Below are 16,766 nucleotides of genomic sequence, written 5' to 3'. Positions count from 1 at the left end.
TTTAATGTTTTTTTTAATATGTTGCAACCGTCCCTGCGCCGTGTTGCAACTGTGCCCAAATTAGGTCAGTTGCAACATCTGACTTCTTCTATTGAAATAAATATTGTGAACGATATATCTATTCATGTTTAAATGGTATGGGTACTCTGCAGACAGATGTAAGTTTAATATTTAACAACTCAAACAACTACAACAGTAAAATGTTACTTTCAGTATAATAAAATAATATATCTAATAAAATAATATATCTAATACAAGAACACTCAAAGGGGCCAGTTTTCTGCACTGAATAGGCTACTTTTACTTTTTGCACTACAACTTTAATGAAAATAATAATAATTTGGGTAAATCCTACAGTGTTCATGAAAGGCTGATTATTCTAATGAACACATCTTATATCATCAAAAGGCTAGAATCTATGGGAATATTCTGCAGATGATAGCTGGTGCTGAAGCTTTCTCTGTAAGGCAGAAGTTGTGGTTGAGACTCTATACCCACCAACACAACACCGTGGAAGTCAGTTTTTATCTGTGCTTCTCAAAGTATTGAAAAATACATCTGTGTGATTCAAAGGCAATGTGTCTGTCCAAAATTTAGAGGTCACACTCATGCTGTTTTTACTGTCTGGTTAAAGATACTTCAACACTAAAACACTGACAATTTCAATTTATATTTCAAAATGTAGTCTAAATTTGAATGTATAAAACAAAACTGAACATACAGTGTTTTGTAAAGCACCACATGAAACAGTCACATACAATTTTAAGATAAATTTACAGTATTAATGTCTCTGCCAAACCAGACCAGAGGATAATTGTAGTATGTAGGCTACAGTATACGGTTATATCAAAGTATGTTCTTATAAGCTTCCAGCCCTGTTAGTCCTACAACAATGCTGCTCTCTCAGCTCTCAGCTGTTTGATAATCATAATCATGGTTTCGCACATTTAAGAGATGCACCATAGTTGTCTGTGTAGATGCCATGTGTTGGGATGAGTTATATAACACAAATGAAACCACGTTATTTAAATAATATGTGCATAAAAGAAATAACTGACTCGAGACATGTATGAAAATCAGTTGTGGCAGTCTGCTAATATTATGACTTGACAAGCCATTGTTGACAGACAGCTGTTGATTTTTGTTTTTGTATATTGTGTGTTGCCATTATTACTCATCAAAATTGTATTTTTTATTGAAGTTAAGGAGCTGGCACAGTTGGTTCAGCCTTACGCTCATGTTTGCTCTGGCGCCCTCTGGTGGGGTAATCCAGCCCTGCCTCCACCACTGCAAACTTGGCAAAATTCTTTGAGGCAGTATCCTGATGATGCAATCATGATGCAGGATGACAAACACCAAAACCATCCAATCAATGAGTTACCTGTCAGTCAGTAGAACTTCATGTTAACTGAAAAATGTCAGTGTGAACAGGAACCTGACCAAAACTAAAATGCAATATTATCATATTTCCCCCCCCTGGTGTGAACCAAATGAACCAAACTACAGGTAAGAAAGCACCTCAAATGGGTCCATTTTGAATGGACCGCAAGTAACTTGCAAACATGTCAGGTTTATTAAAAAAAAAAACACTTTATTTTCAAGTACAGTGAATTTCTGGTCAGCCCGGTCCCACTCCAAAGTCATCAAAATCTGGCACCAGACACTGACAAAATAGCTGTCCTTTAACGTCAGTAGTGTCAGGGGGAAACGTAATGGGACAAGAACAAAAGTTAAGGTGATGACAGTCCGAGTAAGGAGGGAGGGGTGTTGGATGGGTCCCGCAAACGCCGACTTTCACCTGGCAGACCTGCGTTTGCATCCCGTAAGATTATTAAAGCCAAACCCTGTTCTTTTTTCCTAAACCCAACCATGTGCTTTTGTTGCCTAAACATAACCGTGTGCATTAGTTGTTGAAGGAAAGAATAACATCAGTTTGCAGCGCTGTACTGATGTAGTGCGTTTATTTTGATAGACACTGTATGTAAATGGTACATTTCCTGTGAAAACAGAAGTGTATTTTGAAAGAAGATGGTATGTAATAGGCAGAACTTGACATGGCACAACCAGGGTACCTTTCACATCATATCTGGACATGGAAAGTCCACAACCAAATGTCAATATGTGACGAGATCGGAGTGAGAATATGTCATTTTTGGCACAGAGCTTTTATTTCTAAGTACCATTTGAGTGAGTGAGTAACGGACAGCTACTTGACAGAGACAGCAAACTAGCTGGACTACATGGCTAAACCAAAGTATGATGCTGAATATATTAAACTGTGTGGACCTAGTAATTACTAAAGAGAAATCTGGAGCCCATGGCTGGGCAAGTTGGGAACCAATGGACTAGAAATCGTCTCTGTTGCTAGGTTGTTGGGGTCAGCTTATTGGTGGACTAGCTCTTTGTCTTTCCTTTTTATTTCTTTATTTTTGTGTCATACACAGAAACATTAGCCCGACCCTCATGGGTTCACAAGACACCATTACAATATCGCTGCAGTGATCAATCCAAAATATGTGTCATTTTACTGTTCAGTCCAAAACAAAATACGCCTTCTCTCCCAGGCCCAGCATGCAAAGTCTGCCACAAAAAGGCTCCCCTTCTGAAACATGACTCAAAATTTTAAGCTCAATTTAGTAAACTCAATTAATAAACAAGGCTTCAGCAGTCTACTGATGTGACTGATTGGTATCCAGTCACATCCCAGTTTATTTTTTATTCAGAGTGGAAATTGAGGTACAGGAGCATCAAAACACCAGTGGAGAGCTCATTTTTTCTCAGAGCAAAAGAAAAAGAGGTACCCAAAAGTCAAATATGAAAGTGTAACATGTGACTGCTTCTGGTGGTGGTTAAATGCACAACAAAACGACAGATGTGAGACAACAGCAGAGACTTTACAGAAAAGAGGAGTTATGCCATGTTTGCTTTATAAATTCAAGACCAACCACAACATACAGACCTCCCTCTGTGCATATCAAAGAACTGCTATTGGCATTTTGTGTGCAGCGATTGTTGCCATAAGGATTCTCTGCCATGACACTACAACTAGGCTATCCTATTGTCTGCGTGACAGCAGATCCAGCAACCAAAAGACAATCAGGCTGACTGATTAAAGGAAGAGAGGGCTGACTGTTATCTCTGCTGCTCGTTGTTTCTGTTGTAATATTTTCTCTGCCTCTACTTGTGCTGCCAAAAAGTTGCATTAGCACAGTAATTCCAAAGAAAGCTGCATTATTACATGGATCTGACAGCTTAAAATTGTTAAAGGCAAATGTTTCTGAGGATGCGGTGAGGGGATTTATGGAAGCTTTGAGTGGTTTTCAGGGAGAGGGGAGGGACAAGAGAAGGAGAATGAAATGAGGGATGGAGGACAATGGAGAGAAAGACAACTGCTGTTTATAGAAAGTGAGGATAGAGCTGCTGGTTGTTCTTCAGGAGGTGACTGTGATGCGGTCATAGGGCCCGTTAGTGGCTGACGTGGCCTCGCCAAAGGCGTTGCTGCTGCCACCGCTCCTGGCCGTGATGCTGCCAAAGCCACCGTAACCGCCACTACTGGATGATGAAAATAAGACTTTTTCAGATGAGATGGCAGGAATTTCCGTTCAAACGTAACAACCACACACATTTAATTTTTATTTAATGTCATATTTTCATGAACTTGTGTAGAAATGACTTGAATTGTACAGATATGTGTCAATACGTACCGCTGCTGCTGACACTCTATGCGGACAGTTGCCTCTCCTCCCCCACCTTCAAGTCTGCAGAAAGATAAATAAGCAATATTAGCTGCTAATGTTGCTGCCTACACGATGTGATGAAATGCAATCAGTAAGTGCTTCAGAATATTAGACGCCTTGTGAACCCAAAGTAGCTAAGATTTACCTAAGTTCCTCTCCCTCCAGAAGCTTCCTGTAGGTGGCAATCTCAATGTCCAGAGCCAGTTTGAGGTTCATGAGCTCCTGGTACTCGCAGACCTGGTGGGCCATGCTCTCTTTGGCTTTCTGCAGGGCCACCTCCAAGTCCTGTATGCGGGCCTTGGCATCTTTCACAGACAGCTCTCCGCGCTCATCAGCCTCAGTGATCTGGACTTCCAGGTTGGCACACTGAGAGATTGTAAAGTTAGCAGAAGTTTCATTAGTGATATTTGTCAATGTCAAAATGCCCTCTACATGATCATATATATGTGCGTGTGTGTGTGTGTGTGTGTGTGTGTGTGTGTGTGTGTGTGTGTGTGTGTGTAAATGATGTAACTGTGACCTTACCTGTCCTTTAATTGCCTCAATCTCATTCTGGAGGCGGCTGATCAGGAGGGTGTGTTCAGAAATCTCTTGCTTAGATCTGCGGAGGTCATCTCCGGTCTGGTCTGCACTGGTCTTCATCTCCTCGAACTGAAGGAATAAGATTAAAAATAATTGTTATTGCAGATTCCACGGACCGACCTCTCCCCTTTTATTTGACATTGCAGGACGTGTGTGTCGTGATGAGATTGTTTTCTCTCTCTATCTACCTTCTGCGTATAGCATAATTCAATTTCAGCACAGCTGCGGTCCGCGATGGCCTGATACTGAGCCTTGACCTCAGCCACAGTGGCGTCCATGTCCAGTTTTCGGCTGTTGTCCATTATCACAGTGGCTTCAGTGTTCTTAAACTGTTGTTGAAAGTGCTGCAGTTCCTGCAAAAGAGAGAGATATGTCATTTAAAAAAATGAAATTAGATGTTCAATATCTATTTCTATTCTGTATCTGTGCCCACATTATGCCATTTAACCTCCTCCACTCTCCTAGGCATCCTCAGCTGACATTACAGTCTTCTAGAGGCTGTAGTGGGTACCAACCGTGTCTTGTTATCTGGTCAGTAAGGGATTGAGTAATGCTCTAAACTTAGGTTAAATTTTGACGAGGGAAAACCATGGCCATATTCACAGGGGTCCCTTGACCTCTCACTGCAAGATGCCTGAATGAAAATGAGCTCTGTGGGTACCCACGAGTCTCCCTTCTAAAGTCATGCCCACTTTGTGCTACTCCCATGGAATTTGGGGCAAAAGCGATGCCATTTTTCTCATGCAGTACAAATGTCTTATTTTTGGCTATTCTATTTCAATAGTTCGGCATACTAGAGTCCCTAAACAGTACTGGAATTGCATAAATTGGGTATGACTGGAAAACTGAGACTCTTGTAGATTTATTGAGCCCAACTCTGTTCATATTTGATGATGATAGCTGCCATAGTAGTAGGATTATCACAACCTCATGAAATTTTGCAACCACAAACTAGAGACTTCAGGCATTCAGAGAATGTATAGCTTAAAGGGACAGTGCACCCAAAAATGAAAATTCAGCCATTATGCCATAATCAGCTGGATTGGCTGGATTTTCATTTTTGGGTGCACTATCCCTTTAAATGGGTGTATTGACAATAAGCAGGTTTCTCATCATTTTCCAGAAAATAAGTGCTCGCCATCCAATTGCGGAAAATGCAATTCTTAGAGAAATCTCCAAATGTCACGAGTTTTTGCCACAAATACACCTTCAATGTTAGGTCCCCTAAAAAAAAAGGAGCAAAAAAACAGAAATGATAGGAATGAGGTAATTTGGTATGGTTCATTTTTCTTACTGCATCATAAACAGCTCTGAGGAAGTTCATCTCATCCTGGAGGGAATCAACCTTGGCTTCAAGCTCACTCTTGTTCATGTAGGGGGCATCCACATCCTGTATGTAGAGAGGAAGAAAACAGTCTGTGTTAGCGATGGGTCAGAGGAAAAACATTAATTAATCCCACTGTTGTTAATGAAATGGCAAAGTGACAGGTTCTTTAATTGCAGGCCAACTCTTACCTTCTTCAGGAGCACAAACTCATTCTCCTCAGCGGCACGCTTGTCGATTTCATCTTCATACCTGCCACACAAACAGTGGAAAGATTAGCTGATGGAAAATGTCTATGGATATCAGCAACTGTAGGTCTGTAGCTGTTGTTGGTTTCCTGGGCTAGTATGGACTCACTTTGTCTTGAGGTCTTCCACCTGTCCCTGCACGTTCTGCAGCTCTCCATCCAGCTTTATTTTCTCCCTGCCGAGCCCGTCCAGATGTCTGCGCAGGTTCATGATGTAAGCCTCGAACATGGCTTCAGTGTTGGAGGGGTGGGCCGTCTGCTTCTGCATCAAGCTCCACTTAGTCTCCAGGATTTTGTTCTGCTGCTCCAGAAGGCGAACCTTAAAGGTAAAATCATTCAGCATTTTTAGATCCAGTCTCACTTGGGGGAGAGGTATTATTTTGAATATGACTTCAAACCACATTGAATGACTGTGTAATTAATTAAATAATAAGACTACATTAAAAACTGGTAATAATCCACATCAGATTTGGTGCTTGCCAATGTCTCTTTTCATTTTCTCCCTTTCAGCAAACCACGAATAAAAAAAGGCAAATATATCACAAAACACATGAGCAACTGAGAGAAAGCTTCTTCTTCAGCCTCATTACCATCGCAATATTACTACTGCATGGAACGCTCCATAACATTTCTTTTGATCAGATCCAGGGCCGCTGTTGGCCATTTGTGTGCCCTAAGTGTAACTGCTTTGTGGTTGCTATGTAATATTCATTGAGCTCAAGTGGTCTGTTGCAGCCATTCACCTTTGCACAAACCAATGAACTCTACTGTTTACAGTGCATCCACTATCTATTACTAATATTTCATATTCATTTATGTTACAATCTGTTGTTTAACCAAATCAGAGTTGTATTCTCAAAAGCACAAACACACTGAAATGGTGTGGGATGTTGATATACAGAAAAGAGCTACTCACGTTGTCAATTAACGAAGCGAAGCGGTTGTTGAGAGTCTTGATCTGCTCTTTCTCCTGTGTACGGACAGTCTGGATGTTTGGGTCGATCGTAAGTTCCAGAGGGGTCAGTAGGCTCTGGTTGGCTGTTACAGCTGTGATTTGTTGCGCTGCAAAACCTGTGGCAGGACCAAAACCACTTCTGAAACCACCAGCACTAGAGGCTCTGAGACTACCTCCACTAGAGACTCTGAGACTACCTCCACTAGAGACTCTGAGACTACCTCCACTAGAGATTCTGAGATTACTACCACCAGCAATACTACTGGCAAGACCACGGACTGACGTGTTTGATATTCTGCATGACCCGCTGCCGATAAGAGGTCCTGAGAAACGATGATCAATGTACGGAGGTTGTGGGCGCGAAGGTCGTAACATACTCTGAGGCACAGTTTCCATGGCTGGTGTTGTTTCCTCTGAAAGAGAAGTTTCACAGAGAGAAGGGGAAGCAGAGAGAGAGGTTTGGCAGAGCAGTGGAGCGCACTTAGAGGAGAGCCAAGTCCCAATAAGTGACTTCTCCCTGTCCATGATGGATTTTTATCTGCCTTCAACTTTGGAGGAGGCCCCAATCAGCTCCACCTAATCTTATCCCCCCCTCAACCATTCTTCAGTTACTTGGAACTTGGGAGGTGCACTTGCACACACCCAGGTGTTGTCGCAGAAATGGCATCACAGCCAGGGGTAATGTGAGAAAAGACAACAAAAACACGTTCTCCAGGTTCTCCAGTTTTTTTTTGAATTGGCGTAATTTCTGAAGCTGCAGCATGTTTCTCCTAATGGAAACATTTTGGGTTGCTGTGCTGCATTTGTCCTTGTTGGCCATTGTACCGTACAAAAGGCAATGAGATCCAGTCATGCTTTGGGGAACTAGGCCTCAACAGTGCAGCAAGAGGGTTCCTGGTTCGAACTCTGGGGTGGGGGAGCCCTTCTATGTGGAGTCTGCATGTTCTCACTGTGTCAGTTTGGGTTGTCTCCGGCTTCCTCCCACAGTCCAAACACATGCAGGTTAATTGGTGACTCTAAATTGTCCGTAGGTGTGAATGTGAGTGTGAATGGTTGCTCTACGTGTCAGCCCTGTGATGGTCTGGTGACCTGTCCAGGGTGTACCCTGCCTCCCACCCAATGTCAGCTGGGATAGGCTCCAAATCTGGTAAAGGATTGTATTTGATCTCACATGATATGACTGGTGACATTTTAATTTAGAATTGCTGTGCTGTACCTTTTCGTAGAGTTTTCTAACTTTTTGACGCAGTTGACCTCTCTGTTTTCTTACCGCGGCTGGTTAACATAGGGCTGTCCTCAAAAACTGATCAGTGGTTTGAAAACTACTCGAGCGAGGGAACGCAAAGTGTCCAAGTTGGTGGTGTATTTTCTTGCTTTTTGAAAATACAAAATGGTGTCCTGCCAGGCTCTCGACTGAGACCTATTTTATTAGCAATTTTATCAATTCAAAATTTCATTTCCATGTGTGTGACATCATTATTTGTGACTCATCTTTAGCCTGTGTGATTGAGAAACTGCAATCTGCTTTTATTGTTGTTCAGAGGAGTCTTTATGAGGCTTGTACTGAATCCTGACAAAACTAACATGATGTGCTCCCTTAGGTCCAAGAAGACGGCTGAAGGATTCACACAGAAAAGGGGGAGCAGAGAGAGAGAGGGGTTTGGCAGAGCAGTGGATGTCCCAGTGAGCTCCACCTTCTCTCCATCTTCCAATTACTTGGAACTCATCTCAGCCTCAGACTCAACCTGTCAGACAGGTAACAGTGTGTCCATAGTGTTTCCTAAGAATTGCACTATTGCCTGAAGTGAACTGCAAACCACTGTTTTGGGGTGGACCTAAGATCATAGTATGACAGCAAGTTTGACAGCAACTCAAATGTAGTAAACAATTTGGGAAAAAAGCCTCAACTGTTAAAAAAAAAAAAAGTCCAAAACTGCGTGAGGTTGATCAACTGATCAGCAACAGGGGAGAAAGTAAGGGTTACAGCATGACCTCATCTTACGCAGAAACCTTGAACAGCTGTCAAGTTGACACTGTCCTGCAAGACTTCTGTACTGTAACACAGAAGATTTATGTGTCTACAACTTGAAGCACACACTATTATGATTACCCATATAGAAAAGCTATAAACATGTATGTGCACATTTTGTCTGCATATGAGTGATGATGTATTTCAGATTGTTACTTTCAGTAATAAGGTGATTGAACAGGTCTCGGGTTTTTTCCTGCAAGACAATCTGTCCTTTAAACACCATTTTGAGTGTCTTATGAAAAACACTCAGGGTGATGTTGGGTTTATATTATACAAACAGTTGGTGTTTGTTGTTTGGTGCAAGGAAAAAATTGGTTCAAATGATTATGATGATATTTTATAATGCAAATTGATCCTACTCGAAAATCTTAGATTCAGTGTACCATGTTGCGCTGTGGTTTGTCTCTGATTCAGGTTTCCGTGCACTCATTGCAGTTATCAGAACGACAAGTGTCGTAGAGCTAGTTTGACAAGTGAATGCACATATCGAGTTACTAAACGTTTGTTTTTTGTTTTAACTTTTTGCTGTTGTGTTTGTTCTGTCATGTGAGACTTTTCATGCTGTTGTTTTGGCCAGGACTCCCTTGCAAAATAAATTTGAATCTCAATGGGCATATAAGTTTAAACTGGTAAAATCTCACTGGATTTGCAAAACACATTCTGACCAGCTGTTGTTAAAGCTGACCTAACATACGTTTGAATGCATGCATGTAAATTCATTTCAAACATGTGTGCATTGATTCCTGAAGACATGAATGTTTGCACCATATGCTTATAGGTTAGTGAATGCTCAAACGAATTGAGGCACTTGAGCATAAAAGTGGATACAGCTTTCGCTATCCAAAGTCAGGCACATTGTGTCATTTTCTCAAACATTCTTATACCAACAAGCAGGAAAAATACCAGACTGACAGAAAGCTAAAAGGAGTTTGAACTATCTGTAGCAGAGAACAGAACATATGGGGCATTAATATAAAGCCTGTGTAGTGCATGTAGCACGGGACTGTATATGGAGTCAGAGTGTTGTGCCAGCCCTGCATGTGTCGGCTGGTGCTGAGCACAGCGTGGGCGTTTTCAGACCTGGCAGGTCTGATTTGTTTCAGTTAATGTGATGGGATTTAGATTCATTTCATACACAAGAATCTATCTACACCATGAACTGATTGTGTAACTCAACCATCTACTATATACCTATGGCATTTTTTTTTATACCTACAGAGTACTTGGTACTCTTTGCCTTTGGTCCCATGGCTACAGTGTCAGACAAGGGCAAATGTGTCACATTGGCCCAAAACATTTCCATTAGGAGAAACACACTGCAGCTTCTGAAGCGATGCCAATTCAAAAACACATACAAAAATCCAACACAACAACAGAAACATGCTGCAGATGAAAAATAAATAACTTCACAGCAAACACACAGCAAATAATGAAGCGATGCAAAGAAAAAACACTCAAAACAAATGCAACAAAAACATGCTGCAGGTCCAGAAGTTCTCCAGGCCTTTTTGAAGTGGCGTAATTTCTGAAGCTGCAGCATGTTTCTCCTAATGGAAACATTTTGGGTTGCTGTGCTGCGTTTGTCCTTGTTGGCCATTGTACCGTACAAAAGGCAATGAGATCCAGTCATGCTTTGGGGAACTAGGCCTCAACAGTGCAGCAAGAGGGTTCCTGGTTCGAACTCTGGGGTGGGGGAGCCCTTCTATGTGGAGTCTGCATGTTCTCACTGTGTCAGTGTGGGTTGTCTCCGGCTTCCTCCCACAGTCCAAACACATGCAGGTTAATTGGTGACTCTAAATTGTCCGTAGGTGTGAATGTGAGTGTGAATGGTTGTCTGTCTCTATGTGTCAGCCCTGTGATGGTCTGGTGACCTGTCCAGGGTGAACCCCACCTGTCAAAATTTCATTTCCATGTGTGTGACATCATTATTTGTGACTCATCTTTAGCCTGTGTGATTGAGAAACTGCAATCTGCTTTTATTGTTGTTCAGAGGAGTCTTTATGAGGCTTGTACTGAATCCTGACAAAACCAACATGATGTGCTCCCTTAGGTCCAAGAAGATGGCTGAAGGATTCACACAGAAAAGGGGGAGCAGAGAGAGAGAGAGGTTTGGCAGAGCAGTGGATGTCCCCTCCAATTACTTGGAACTCGGGATGTGCACTTGCAGGCAGGTAAATTGTCTCAGCCTCAGACTCAACCTGTCAGATAGGTAACAGTGTTTCCTGAGAAATGCACTATTGCCTGAAGTGAACTGCAAACCATTGTTTTGGGGTGGACCTTAACTATTGTGCTTTTTGTGTTAAGACGTGCATTTTTGCCACACCTTCGGGGCTGCAACAAGAGAGGAATGCAATTTCTGAAGAAATTTGGGGTGTGAATGCTGAAATGTAAGTAATGGAGTAGTTGGAAAAGTGGGAATAGGTTTAACAGGTATGAATGTCACTGAAAAGCTGAATAATACCCATAGTAAAAAAAAAAGATCTAAGTCCTGTGTCTGTATGTGTGTGAGTGTGTGTGTGTATGCAGGGGGACCTGTGGACCCCCCAAACCCCCCACTCCCCCCGATCCATGACTCACTAACACACCTTTGATTTTGACCTTTTTATGGCCCAATAAAACAGAGTGAAATTTTTTTTCACTCTGTAAGTAAAGTGACCTCAAACCTCTTTTTTGTACCATTTGGGTGATTGGGACAACACGTCTTAGCATACGTGTAAGCATATTTATTGCACAGTTTATTTCATTGTTTAATATAATTTCACATGCACACTTTTCTTTTCCTGTTCATCATTATGGACTCTAGTGCTGTCTGCATTGTGTTGAGAGGCCCAGACCATGGATATCTTTGGAGGTGATCTCTGTTTATTCCTGACAACTCTGACAGCAAAAGGTAAAAACAAAATCCTGTCCATTATGACCACAGAACTCGAGCCCCTACACAAATTAGGCTAAGTGACACGTATATGTTGGCATAAAATGAACTTATAAACACAGCTTAACAGTGCTATGACAAATGTTTGAATTGAGAAAAAAAATAACACTTTTAATTGAGGTTAAAAATGCCAATCAGGATAAGATAGGGTTGGGTAAAGAGGTCAGTGTAACAATGGGTGTACCAGGTGAGAGTGGACTCAAATGCACAACTCTGGATACTCTATCAGTGATGGTAAACAAAGCCAGCAGAGATGAGGCAGAATCAGAGTCAATCAACAAGCTAAATAGGCTACAAAAAAACAAGGACAAAGGGAAACTAATGGCCCGAACGCTAGACACACAAAGAGCTAAGACAAACTGGCGCTGAGAGAAAACCAGACACACACTAAATACTCTGGTGAGGGGAAGGATAGCAAGACACAGGTGAGGCTAATCAGGGCGGGACAGGCAATCAGACACAGGTGAGGTCATCAGAAAGGAGGGAAAACACACAGGGGCAGGAAGTGAAGTGATCTGAAACATGAGGAGATGTGAGTTTCAAAGTAAAACTGGGAACAACATGAATGAAATAAAAAAAAACATAACCTAAGAAACTTGAGCTGTGACAGTCAAGGCTAACAGGGACTTTATAGCCTACTTATGCGTTGAATTGACGCCACAGCTATGGCATAAGCTCCACGTCGTAGTTCTACGCTGTAGCCTGACGTGCACCTCCCCAGAATTGTAACTAGCTACTCGTCACGGTGACACAGACCTCCTGTCTGTTTTTGTAAACTGAAACCATTTCCCTCAGTGGAAACAAAGCTTTTATTTACTTTCATTTCACAGATAAGAAACAATAAATTGTGTATACATACAGCCTCCACAAAAATAGCAATTTAATTCTTGTGTGTTAGGCTATTTACCCTTCGGGATTTATTCTGGCTTCAATGAGAAATCTCCGCTTGTCGCTAGGCTAATCTATACAATATAAGATGCCATAGGCTTGTGCTAGTAACGTTAGCATGTTCTATTTGTTTGGAAAACGTGTTTAGTATAAGACAGTTGTTTTGTCAGTGAACCTTGTGAGTTGTAATGGAGCCAAATTGTGCACAGGTACCTTTGTTAATGTTGCTGTTGTCCCTGGTTTTACATGAGAAGAGAAAAAGCTTGCCAGTTGCTAGGCTAATTTGTAGCCTACAATTTAAAATGCCATAGGCTTGTGCTAATAATCTTAGCATGTTATATTTGTGGGGAAAATGTGTCCAGATAAAGACAAGTGTTTGTCTGTGAATGCTGTGAGTTATAGTGAAGCTGATTTGTGTACTTGTGTTTGAAACTGTCTCTATTAAGCCATGTTTAATGTGTGTTTCATGTGTGTTTTGAATCGGCTAAGCTTTACAGCACTTCACAGAAACCTCCACCGCCCACTAGTGTTGTGGAGGTGTAACTGCAGAGAGACACAGACACACCACTGCACAAGTACAAATGCTCACAAAGATGAAGGCGACGTGGTAAGAAAATAAAACCCTCCATTTAACCTGATGCCCCAATCACCCCTAATTCTTGAAGAACCCTGATATTTTTTATAGGCTAGATAAAGTTAATGCTGTTTCCCATGGCAACAACAACAACTAAAAGAAGGTTGACGTTATTTCCTTTAAACATCGGGGGTATTCAAACAGGCCTAATTGACATTCTGATGTAATTAATTGCGTTGGCTGCCTCTGTAGCACTGGCTCGGTTTCTCTCCTTTACACCTGCAGCGCTGGTCATCCACTGGTCACCTGCCAAAGCGTCCTCCTCTTCCTCCTCCTCCTCCTCCTCCTCCTTCGCGGCCGGACTGTCCACCCTCTCCGGAGGTTATTATGCTCTTCATGCTGATTAGGTTTGAATGAAGAGCGGCCTTTGTTCGGCTCCGGTTCCCACGACCCGGCATTCGCCTGGCAGTCGCGTGGCTCTCAAAACAGGGGCCCGCGCGCTTTGAGGGACCTAAAGGTGGGGGGACATCTGGTCAATCTGACATCTGCTGGCTAACAGTTAAGAGCAGATGTCTGATTTGAAAACACGGAGAGTGATCAAAGCCAAACAGGCTGCAGTGGAAGATGTTTTTGGGGAAGAATTTTAGATTTCTGAGATATCTTGACTCTCCCTCAAACCTTCCTTTATTAAAACTTAACTTAAGCATGACTCATGATGATTGAATTCATGAATGTATGCAGGATATAGGCCTATCATGAAAAAAGGCTCAATATTTCTATGAAAATAGCTGTGGAGATGCAGGGGTCTGAAATGAACACATGTGGCGCTGGAATCCTAATTTGGTCTCCTTTAAATTAATGTACAAATAAAGTGTTAACTAATATGCCTTAATTTGTCCATTAATTAATCAGTCATGCATTAAGTATTTACACCCTATTATATAGTTTTATAATTTCATCTTATATGTGAAGCATCTTCTGCACATGCACCCTGCTCTGCACCCTGCAGGCTATAGGGGCAGACATATTCTCAAGTGATTTGTCAGTCCATTGTGTTTCCCTGTGAGCTTTGAGGGAATAGGTTTGGCCTTTTTGCAGGTAGTGTAATGTTGCTCCTGAGAAGAATAGGCGAGGGGCTCCCCGGAGTACAGCACGGTAACTGCACACTCTTGTTCATCCCTGGGAGAAGAGGAAACTGCAGTTTTTTTGTTGGGTGGAGCGCGGAGGGTGGGGGTGCATGGTTTCAGGCTGGACATCTGTCGCTTGTGAGGTTTTTTTTTTTTTTCCCTTTCTAGGCCGGGTCTCTCGGTTATTGAATGGAGCCAGTGACCTGTCAGTCTTGACTGATGGGACCCCGTGTGTGGGAAAATCCCGCAGCCAAAGAGTTGGGAGCATTCACATGCTAATTGCGCCCGATAAATAAGAGGGCCGCGCCGCGCCGAGGGCCCTAGAGACGCGCTGAGATCCAGAGGACAGAGGAGGCACAAGCGCACAGGCACCCGAGGAAAAAACATGACTGCTTCATCCGTGGCGCACAACGTGGGGAAACATCCCAGTGCCAAGGAGGAGAGAAAGGTATTTTACACGGATTGATCGATTTCTCTCTTTAGGACACACAGTGAGGGCCACACTTTGTCCTCTGCGCTCCAGCGTGGTGTCCTCGCCATCCTGGCTTCTTTTAACCGACGTTATTTTTCATCCTTTACAGCTGAGGAAGCCGCTCATTGAGAGGAAGCGACGAGAGAGGATAAACAATTGTTTGGATCAGCTGAAAGAAACTGTGATCGGGGCGTTCAGACTGGATGTGAGTATCTCCTCACGTGTTTCACATCCTCTACAAGTAAACAATGTGGGCTGAAGCAAGTTAACTTAAAGGCTGCTCATCTCTCAACAGCAATCCAAACTGGAGAAGGCTGATATTCTGGAGATGACTGTGAAGCATCTGCAAAACATCCAGAGTAGTAAACTCAACGGTAAGAAACGTGGCCCCTGTGCACTTGTCTTTGTGAGTCACATGTGTGGGGGTGTAATGAAAAATGACTGAGGATTCTAGTTTGTACTGATCCCTGTAATACTGGCTGTTATTTAAATTAATCATGTTACTCCTAGGGTCATTAAAGGGACCATAACATAGCTTGAGATCTCTAGTTAAAGCAGCAGAGAGCAACATCAGCACCTAAAGTGTTAGATATATCCAGCAGCAAAATGTATTCAATTGTAAAGTTGTGATTAGAGGAGGATTATTTTCATTGTTAAATGAAATTGTGCTGTCAAATTTAAAGTATTCCTGAGCAGCTTCCTGGGAAAGAAGCAACAGATGATGCTGTTTTACTGGCTGCATCTTCTGCTGTCACCACCAGGGGGTGCTATAACCTCACACCTCCTCTCTTCTCTCCCACAGACCCCACATTAGGCCTGGAGGCCCAGCAGAAATACAGCACAGGCTACATCCAGTGCATGCACGAAGTCCACAACATGCTCCTCACCTGCGAGTGGATGGACAAAACGCTGGGCTCCCGCCTGCTCAACCACCTCCTCAAGTCCCTGCCCAGGTCCACCGATGAGCGCCCCCTCCAGCCCTCACCCAGACATGATGCACCTCCTCCAGCCGGTCAGGGCACGGGGCTCCCCTGTACACCCCTCAGAGGAGCGCCCCTTGCTGGGAGGCAGCTCCAGAGAGAGAGCCCCACCTGCCATGTGGCTGGACGCCAGGAGAGGCCGGCACTCCACAGCTCCCACCTGGGGATGCTGGAGATGTGGAGGCCCTGGTGAAGTGGTGGATCTCAGTTCTCCATTTTGTTAGACCATCCTCTGTTATGTATCTTATAGATATGCTGCTCAGAAGACAAACGTGGGGCAGTTTTGTTCCAGTGATTATTATTGTAGGTGTGCTATAATGATTCTATACAGACCTTTTCTCAGTACTTCCCTTCAGAAGTCGACTTCTCGTAGCCTGCATTATAGAAGGCTCTTATTAATCTTTCATGTATTTATTGTATTAACAGCTTTATTTATTTGATATTATAAGGCATGACTTTGCTTTGTAGATGCTATGCTTATGGTATTGCATAGATTTGTATGTCTTCCTCCTTTGCTGTATAATTAACCCAAACATTAATAATAATAAAATTGATTGTACACTCTTGAGATTTGATTTGGCTTTCTTGTTCATGTTAATCACGTTTTGAATGTGGTCATGTAGTGCAGAGGGACAGGACATGAGAGCCAAACTGTTCAATTATCAGATTATTTACTAATATAATCATGCAAATATTGATGTGGAAATATAATTGGCAAGTGAGGCCTATAACAACAGTACATGAAAAAAAAGAAAGAAAAGGATGTTAGCCTTCAGACTTACCTTTTCAGAACATTTTTAGAGCTGCATTAATCATTTTTAAATATACATTTTAAATTAAATGTCATGTAATGACTGTGAGATGGGTCACTCACAGTGACACAGGAAATTGTGACCCAATTCTGCAGCTCAGTGCG

The 16,766-nt window shown here is 42.5% G+C and overlaps 2 protein-coding genes across 2 annotated transcripts; one reads left to right on the top strand and one right to left on the bottom strand.

Moving 5' to 3' along the window:
• Nucleotides 1-3,384: 3,384 nt before the first annotated feature.
• On the bottom strand, nt 3,385-13,669 carry LOC126400911 (keratin, type II cytoskeletal 8-like). Its single transcript, XM_050061906.1, has 12 exons — nt 13,578-13,669; nt 11,418-11,462; nt 7,091-7,140; nt 6,807-7,006; nt 6,001-6,209; nt 5,835-5,895; nt 5,614-5,709; nt 4,508-4,672; nt 4,263-4,388; nt 3,883-4,103; nt 3,705-3,758; nt 3,385-3,552 (listed from the first exon to the last, which is right to left on the bottom strand). The coding sequence occupies exons 1-12, from the start codon at nt 13,667-13,669 to the stop codon at nt 3,432-3,434; spliced, it is 1,440 nt and encodes a 479-aa protein (XP_049917863.1). The 3' UTR covers nt 3,385-3,431.
• A 1,012-nt stretch (nt 13,670-14,681) lies between these two features.
• her8.2 (hairy-related 8.2) lies at nt 14,682-16,416 on the top strand. The gene is made up of 4 exons (XM_050071932.1): nt 14,682-14,846; nt 14,980-15,075; nt 15,166-15,244; nt 15,673-16,416. Exons 1-4 carry the CDS (start codon nt 14,784-14,786, stop codon nt 16,041-16,043), a joined length of 609 nt encoding a protein of 202 aa, XP_049927889.1. The 5' UTR covers nt 14,682-14,783; the 3' UTR covers nt 16,044-16,416.
• Nucleotides 16,417-16,766: the final 350 nt, after the last annotated feature.

This window comes from Epinephelus moara, chromosome 2 (assembly GCF_006386435.1).
Source record: "Epinephelus moara isolate mb chromosome 2, YSFRI_EMoa_1.0, whole genome shotgun sequence".
Lineage (NCBI taxonomy): Eukaryota > Metazoa > Chordata > Actinopteri > Perciformes > Serranidae > Epinephelus > Epinephelus moara.
Note: the sequence above shows the minus strand (reverse complement) of the source record. Positions and strands in the feature narration are given on the sequence as shown.

Coding starts and splice junctions, on each gene's coding strand:
- her8.2 (XM_050071932.1), top strand. CDS start 14,784: ATGACTGCTTCATCCGTGGCGCACAACGTGGGGAAACATCCCAGTGCC. Junction 14,847..14,979: donor GTGCCAAGGAGGAGAGAAAG/GTATTTTACACG, acceptor CATCCTTTACAG/CTGAGGAAGCCGCTCATTGA. Junction 15,245..15,672: donor CCAGAGTAGTAAACTCAACG/GTAAGAAACGTG, acceptor TCTCTCCCACAG/ACCCCACATTAGGCCTGGAG.
- LOC126400911 (XM_050061906.1), bottom strand. CDS start 13,669: ATGAAGAGCATAATAACCTCCGGAGAGGGTGGACAGTCCGGCCGCGAA. Junction 7,141..11,417: donor GGGAGTGGGGGGTTTGGGGG/GTCCACAGGTCC, acceptor CGGGTCATGCAG/AATATCAAACACGTCAGTCC. Junction 5,710..5,834: donor AGTTTGTGCTCCTGAAGAAG/GTAAGAGTTGGC, acceptor CTCTACATACAG/GATGTGGATGCCCCCTACAT.